An 8,550-nucleotide genomic window follows, 5' to 3' on the forward strand; every position below is an offset into this window, starting at 1 on the left:
AATAATTCATCTCAGCTCCCTGGCTTCAAATTTCATTCCTCCTCATAAATTCCATCGTGGCACTCGGGCATTTTGTTTTGGTTAAAAAAATCTATCTTGTTGGTACAAGATGCACCCATCATCGCAATGCTTGCCGATTCTACCATGTTGATCTTACTTTTGAACTATCATTATTATTATTATTATTATTATTATTTTAAAAAAAAGGGTTTGAAACTTTCAAATAATAATTCATCTCAGCTCCCTGGCTTCAAATTTCATTCCTCCTCATAAATTCCATCGTGGCACTCGGGCATTTTGTTTTGGTTAAAAAAATCTATTTGGGATTTATTTCGACGGTCCACGTCTTTTAGTTCTTTGGACATATCTTAAAGGATGGCACTCTCGACGTGATCCCAGGTCAGGTGGGACTATCCACTGCGTTTAAGCATATCAATAAGCAGAGGAAAAGAAACTTTCCCTACTCCTCGAATGTTCCAATTTAAAATTTTTATTGATTCGAACAGAGTTGTTCAACAACCTCTGTTTTATGCTTCCCACCAATATATATTACGAAGAACTGTCTGAATTTTTCATTTTCTTCAATTTTCCGATGTCCTTATATGCTTTTGGGTCAATTCCATCTCCTCCTCTATTATGGTAGTTGTAACAACTCGATCTTTCAAGTACTCAAACAAGGACTATTACAACATAATGCACATTATCATTTAAACATTTTGTTCATCATAACGTAAATACAACGAAAATATAAATAACCATTCTAAACTAAAATATTAATTTAATAATTAAACTAATAATTAAAACATTTAGTTGGGATCCCAAATAAGACATTTACAAAGAAAATGATCCAAAGCAAATTAGTGAAAACATGTCATCTAACAACATACTCAAATGAAAGGAACAAAAACCATAAACAAAACAGAACATGTGTGCAAGTGTTTTCTAATGTCCCTATATGACTCTATCACGGGTCTTATCTGTCCTTCACCAGTCCATTCCTGTCATTACTTGAAAGGAAAAAAAACATAAAAGAGGAAATGATGAGTATAATAATACCCAGTAAGTAACCTGCTACTGAGCCCTCTAGGTTACATGTTAGCTAATTTATTTAGACACCGATGTACACTCATTTCAATCTAGTCTTAGTGATCCTGAAGGGTCACCTATCAGTTATAAACGTGATCCTAAAGGAACACGCATCAATCATAATGTGTAACCCGAAGATACACAAATCAGTCGTAAACATGAATCCGAAGGAACATGCATCGGTCATAATGTGTAATCCAAAGGTACACGAATTAGTCGTAAACATAAACCCGAAGAAATATGCATTAGTCATAGTGTATAAGATGAAGGTACACAAATCAGTTATAAATGTGCACATATACAATCAGAAGTGTACACCTGTCCAAATAAAAAAATCTGGTTGTTACACGTTACTATTCTCGAGCACTTTTTTTTTTTTTTTTTTTTTTTTTTGAGTGACCGGACAAATGACTAAAACAAAGGAGTACGTTTGAAAAATGGCTGGCTAAACCGATTTTTCTTTGCAAGAATGACTAATCAATATAATTTACTAATTTCTTAAATTTGATAGGGAAAAATATACCCCTACAGAAAAATTGGGATATTTAAATAGAATCTAAAGCCCAAATAAAAAACTAACAAATCTAAAATATACCAAATTAAATAATCACTAAAAATTGCATTGACGGTACCAAAATCAATTAAAGATTTTTCCCATAATTTTTGCAACATCCTATAGTACAAATTAGATTAATACCATGCAACCTAAGCCTGCATCATTTTAGATTCTAATTTCATCGTAAATATCATTTACAGTATAATCAAATTTCCAAATCATTAATCCTTATAATCAAAACTCCAAAGTAGTAACCTTCAACCATATATGTTTTATATCTAAATCAAATCGGCAATTAAAAAATACAAAAGAAAAGTAAAGAAATATCGACAAACAGATATGCATAGTTCACTAACAGTGTGTTAGCTTTGTCTACGGGACAAAAGAAGAATAACATTATTAAAGGTAATGTTTTTTAATACAAAACAGCGCCACTAAGGTTAGAAAGATCCCATACTTATATTGTTCGAAACGCCAACTAACAAATTCACGACATTCCAAACATGTCATAGGCCCATTCTAAATAAAGGTTATAGTGTGTGTATTAATTAAAATTTTAATAGAAGATTTCTCTTTTAAAAAATCATTAAGGAAGAAATTAAAATCTTATGTTTATAAGTGACTTAAAAAAAAAAAAAAAGGATTGTGCATATGTTTAAAACATAACATATATTTAAATTAAAATCTTGTTTTAGCTATATATTACAATTTCTGACCTTTTTTTTCCCTTATCCGTAATTACCTCTTATATCACCACTCCATTTTTAAATTTTATTCCCTCTATTACTCCTCATTCCCCTCCTTTTGCATCCGTTTACTGCAGTTCCCATATTCTCTCCCCCGATTAATTCCTCAACCCTCTCTCTTTCCATACTTAATTTCCATATATTTTCTTTCACAAGTTTTGAGAGAAACAAAGAAGAAGAAGACGACGAAGAAAAAATTTGTTTGAAGGTTTTTATTTCAGTTTTTGGTTGGCTATGGCTGGAACTGGAAAAGATAATCAAAAGTGCACTTCTGAAGCTTCTAGTATCTCCGCCACATCCGACAGTGGACCAGTGATGATGGAGATGGAGATGGTTGTCGCCGATGAAATCGATGGTGGTGATTGGCAGTCGCAGGAGTCGAACTCACGGCTGTTGTTGGATCTCAAGCTTTCTAACAATATTGAGAATTCTGGCAATGCCATGCCGGAGATTTTGAACTCCAAGAGGATAGAACCTGCGGCAGCGGTGGCAGTGACGGTGGATTCTTCTTCTTCTCCAGGTCATACAAATAATGACTTATCTTCAAATTCAAAATCTAGAGTTTTTTCATGCAACTTTTGTAAGAGGAAATTTTCCACCTCCCAAGCCCTAGGAGGCCACCAAAATGCACACAGACAAGAAAGAGCCATGGCCAAGCGCCGCCAAGGAATGGAACTCGGAAACGGCGCCAATGTCGTCGGGCCACCGTACTTGTCATCGTACTGTAGTCCATATTCTGCCCTCTCGCCTCATCCAATCTATGGATCGTCGCTCGGGATACGAATGGATTCAATGATTCACAAACCATCGTATCGGTGGCTCGGGTCTCCCGCGCTACAGTTTCATAGCGGAGTAGATGGTGCTTGGACTTCCCGGCCGGTGGTGGTGAATAGTAATAATAATAACAATTCAAAATTATTGGCATTTGAAAGACTAAAAATGGAGGGAATTCAAGCTCACAACGGTGGATTTCGATTGTCATCCGCAATAAATATAAATGAATCAATGAGAAGATTTGAAGAAGATGGAACGACTTCGATTCCGAGTTTGAATTGTTCCGAGCCGCCGGTGTTGAAGATGGATCACCATGTGGAAGAAAGCCATGAACTTGATTTATCACTCAAGCTTTAATTTAGGTTTTGATCTTCATCTCCTTTTTATTTAAGAAATTGACACAAAATGTTGTGTTGGTTTTTTTTTTCCTTTCCTTTGCCAAGAAAGTTTTAATGTCGTCGTGATTTCTTTTTTCACATGATTTATATAAATAAATGTTAGCAACCACTCGTTCGATTCAATAACAATAATTTTTTTTTTCTTTTTCTTGGTTTATCTTTTTTATCTATATTTTGGATAAGACATTTTGAAGTTTTTGGTTAATTTCTTGAAATTTGACTAAAATATCAAAAGGGTTTGTCATGAAAGAAATTGAAAAAAAAAAACATTTAATTGAAAAAGAGCTTGATATAAATAAATACAAATGGATAATTGAATTTGAGTTATGTGATTTTCTATATTTCTTTTTATTATTTTGTTCATATATTGTTTTATTTTGAGTTTCGATTACGTTTCTCTCTTGAATTTGTCTTAGATTATATTCTTATTTTAATAAAAAATTTAACATTTGCAAGAGGATGAACAATCATTTAATGTGAAATAGAAGAAAAAAAGGAAGAACAAAGTTGAAAGGCTGGTTTAAGAGGAAAAGGCCACAAACAATTCATACTTTGTTATTGATGGAATATTTTAATTATGAGGGCTTAAAATTTTCATAGAAAATTTTGTTCTTCTCATTGATTTTTATTCTTCATTAATAAATATAAATAAATTTTCTTTTGTGATGAAAGAAATCCTATCTTATAAATCATTAAATCGTCAAACTTGAATAACAAGAATCGTATGTTTAGTTAATTTTTACGTAGATCTTTTGCATACCAAATTTGTGTTTTTGGGAATGTTTCATATTAGAATACAATTAAAAAATACTTTGGTGTCTATACTTAGAAGTAATAATTTGGTCTCTAACCTTTAGTTTGAAACGATTTAGTCGTTATACTTTTAATTTTGTAACAATTTAGTCCATAAACTTTAGTATGTAACAATTTAGTCTTTATATTTTCAAATTTGTAGTCGTAAAAAGTAATCAAAATTAGATATCAATATTTTATTTTGTGATATAGACTATGTACTTTATAAAAATATTGAGTCACTAATTAATTTATTGGTTTATTTCACAACAATAAATATTACTTTTTATTGCATTTTACTATAGCATTTTTAAAAAGCGGCTATGAAAAAGTAAGAGAAAAAGGAGGAAGAAAAAAGCGGAAGAAAAACTTTAAATTGTACTCTCTCACGTGCTAAAATTTTAGAAATAAGGATAAGTGTAATTAGGGCTCATAAAGTGCGGCTCCTTATGCCTTCCACAACTTTCTTCTCCTTTCTCTCCATTTTGAACGCTACAGAACTCTCTGCAGCCAATCTCTCTCAAAACTTCATTCTCCCAAACAAAATCAAAATCAAAATCAAAATACGAAACGCAAGTTGACCAATCATTCTCCAAATCTTTTACCAGGTGAATCTTCTGTCAGATGCACACGACATGTCGGGAGGATTCCTGGTGACCAGTAGCAACTTGATGAACCTATGAAGACGACAAAATGTCCCAAAATCTTTAGTAGAGCAGAAGAGCATCACACACATAATAGCCTTCATTTCTTTTCTTTATTTTTTCTTTTCTGACTCTCACATGGAATCTTCATCGTCTTCTTTCTCTAGCGAGATGGTCAATACGGTGGTGATCTACACTACTTTCTCTTGCACTCGAAATTTTTCCATCTCCCTATTTGAGCTTCTCTTTTGTTCTGCCAATTTCCAATCTCTCATCTTTTTTCTTGCTTACGAGGTAATTTTCTTCAGCTTTTGTTATGGTTCCTCAAGTTTATATGTGATTTGAGCATGATTTTGAAATTGAGTTTTCTGAGTTAAACCCTTTTTGTTAGCAAGCAATGTATTGACTTCTGAGTATTTTTGTGTTTGGATAATCTTTCAGTTTCTGAGAATTATTCATTTCTGTTCTTTCTTTCTTTTTTTCTTTTGTTGTTTTACCGGTAACCAAACAGGGGTTGTTTTTATTATGCCGTTTTGCTGGTTGGGTCGTAATTTTTATTCTCTTTTCATTTCTACTTGACTTTTGTTTGCTCTTCCAGTTTGAGTATGGTTTGATGGCTAAATATTTGGATAATTTTTTCACCAATCTAAACTAACATACCTTTTTTTGGTTTTTAGATTNTTTTAATTTCTTTGTTGTTCTGGCTTTTCCCCTCCTGCAATCCCTTGAAATTACCTTTTATTGATTACAACTCATGATTTTGTTTCTGAATATCTTTTTGCAAATTCCCAACAGAAAGGACTCCTCTTATGGTGTTTGGAGGATACATCCAATTCGTGGTATCTATAAGAAGCCCTATTTTTTCTCTCTGACAGCAAATTGTAAAATTCAAAACAGAGCAAGTTAGTTGTTTGTGAATCGAAGTAGTTAAGAACCATTGTGGCAATTTGCAGATTCATGAACAGGTTCCTCTCCCTTCTTTGCAGAACTTTTGAAATTTTATAAGATCATTAGTTGTCAAACTAGGTTATGTTCTGAATGCTCAGTAATATTGTAGACTTTTATCTATTTGATAGGTATATCTTTAGATTTGATTCGAACATAGGTCCCTTAGAAATTTTTAAATGTCTAAGAAGGTCGTTGGATGAAAAGCTTCTTACCCCTACCTCTTGGTCGTCCTTCTTGGTTTAAGGAGACTTGATTGTGATCAATGTGCTATTTGAGTCAAATCATGCATACAGTGATGCTTTATCCTCCTTCCTTCATTGTCTTCATTATTTTATAATAAAAAGCCTTGTCTTCTTCATCTTCTTTTTTTATTATGATATTAGCTTTGGAATGCTTGTGAGAAGATTTTTTAATGTAAATTATTTTCTTACTAGAATGCGAAGATTTGATTTTCAATACCATTCTAGCAACTTTAGTCACCTCTCTTCTTTCCATGATTGCTCCTCTAGTCTTTGCAGGTGTTTATTTGTATAATATTGTTGAACTAGTCTTGGAGTTTTTGTTTTTTTATGGTATATTCTTGATGGAAAAACAACATGCACATCCGAAGCAAATGATCAAAAGAACGCTCTAATTACAATAATAAACTAGGATTAAGCATGCAAAAGGGTTGGAAATACAACATTTGTAGTTTCCACAAGAATCTTCCTCTCCGTGAGCAATCGGCACAACTAACAAAAAATTCTCGCTATTCTCTAGTTGAAGAACACGGTTGTGGGACCAAATTTTTTAATGAAAGATAGGAAATTTCACTAAATAATTTGGAGAGTAAAAGAGATTTTGTGGAAAATTATGGTTAAAAACTCAAGGAACCATCCGTCTTTTAATATTTGAAAATCAAAACTATTTATAAACCAAAACACATGCAAAAACTCTTCTTGCATGGTCTCCACCTCAAACTCCATTAGCATGAAAAATTAGGTGTCAAGCTTAGCATGAAACACTTCATAACCCACTTAGTGGAAAAATTCAACAATTGGATTTTTCCACTAACTAATATTTTTATTAAAATAAATTATAATAAATCAATTTTTTTTGACAAAATATGAAATACATTTTTCATATTTTAGAAATTATTTAATTAAAACAATTTTAATTAAATAAAATAAATAATTTAATATCACATATTAAATTATCTTTGACACCTAATTTTGATTAATTGCATTAATCAATTTAAAACACTTCCATGCTAATATTTTATTTAATATCTTATACAATATACTCTCCAAAAAAATAATTAATTAATTATTTAATAATAAACTATATCTTATATAAAATACAGTTTTTCCTAAAGGTCGAATTTGAACATTTCAAATTCTCACTTCACCTAATTCTTCAATTTTCTCTGTTGTGAACTAGCATGGAGACTCGATAAATTTACAGATCATGAGCTTCAACGATCCGAGACTAATTGGTCAAACTCTTTAACCTAGTTAATCAATATTCGTTAATTAATAGGACTGTCTATTATAGCCTGTAGTTGCATTCCCCTCACTTTAGATATATTTTGTGTCTATTTGATATAACCATCATCAATAAGTTGATCCTTCACAGGTTGTTCGTAACATTAGTTAGGTCAATTATCATTTTACCCCTGAGTTACATCTTTTCTCCTTATGTACCACCGCCCTCTAATGAACAATTGATTTAGGATCTTAATCACTAAATCCATTCCCTCTCAGATCAGCGAAAGGATGGGGCCCTTTGTTCAAGAACCGGGATTAACTCTTAAGGGAACAATCTTTCTACTATCCCTAAAATGGGTAGGAGTAAATTCTATCTTGCAAGTTCTATGTCCCCAGCTATCTATCTGGTCTTATCCCTAAAATGGGAGGCATATTAAGCAACGCTGCAGAGCTTACCCTCACTTATGTAGATCAAGGGACAATCCCGAATAAACAGGAGTTCATAAATAGCTCAGGATTCAGATCAAGTTATCTAGGTCATCAAGAAGTGAAATTACTCAATGTTAATGGTAAACAATATTGATACATAACAATGATTATTTCGTGGTCAGTCTTACACAATCACTTCGTATAGAACATCCCTACTCACATGTCTCTACATGAACGAACTGACCACGTCGTTTTATGACACTTTACAACATTTGTAACAATCATAAAGCGGATTATATTCAATAATATCTCCAGAAACAGGTACCCAACCTAATCCAAGTACTATAGATTGTTTAGGCTATTTTACTCGAACTTGATCCAATTTATGTCTCCACATAAAATCTAAGTATTCATTCAATAGCCAAGGGTTCGTTGTTTATTGGATTTAGATTTATTAAACAATCAATTCATTTTTATTTAACAACATTTGTCTGAATAAACTTCATATATGTTTACTGTTTACAAACTATGAGTTTTAGAACATACAACCCAACAATTCTATGATTTATTGAAATGATCCGGTTATTTACGAAATAATTGGATTGAAGTTTGTTTCGAATCTTGAGTTATATATAAAAGAGAACGTTTTTTTTGTTCTTTAAAAGCATTTAATTTTTCTTAATTTGCGTAATGTTTATTATAGGGTGATTG

General features: G+C 32.1%; 1 protein-coding gene and 1 long non-coding RNA gene across 2 annotated transcripts; both read left to right on the top strand.

The window, feature by feature from the left end:
* The first annotated feature begins 2,622 nt into the window (after window positions 1–2,622).
* LOC120081075 (zinc finger protein 3-like) lies at window positions 2,623–3,519 on the top strand. The gene has a single exon (XM_039035753.1). The coding sequence runs from the start codon at window positions 2,623–2,625 to the stop codon at window positions 3,517–3,519; it is 897 nt and encodes a 298-aa protein (XP_038891681.1).
* A 1,256-nt stretch (window positions 3,520–4,775) lies between these two features.
* LOC120081775 lies at window positions 4,776–6,302 on the top strand. Its single transcript, XR_005482949.1, has 2 exons — window positions 4,776–5,290; window positions 5,792–6,302. It is a non-coding gene; the product is annotated as an uncharacterized LOC120081775 (long non-coding RNA).
* The last annotated feature ends 2,248 nt before the right edge of the window (window positions 6,303–8,550 follow it).

This window comes from Benincasa hispida, chromosome 7 (genome assembly GCF_009727055.1).
Source record: "Benincasa hispida cultivar B227 chromosome 7, ASM972705v1, whole genome shotgun sequence".
Taxonomy (NCBI): domain Eukaryota; kingdom Viridiplantae; phylum Streptophyta; class Magnoliopsida; order Cucurbitales; family Cucurbitaceae; genus Benincasa; species Benincasa hispida.

Bases quoted from the DNA above. Each gene is read 5' to 3' on its own strand.
- LOC120081075 (XM_039035753.1), top strand. From the start codon at position 2,623: ATGGCTGGAACTGGAAAAGATAATCAAAAGTGCACTTCTGAAGCTTCT.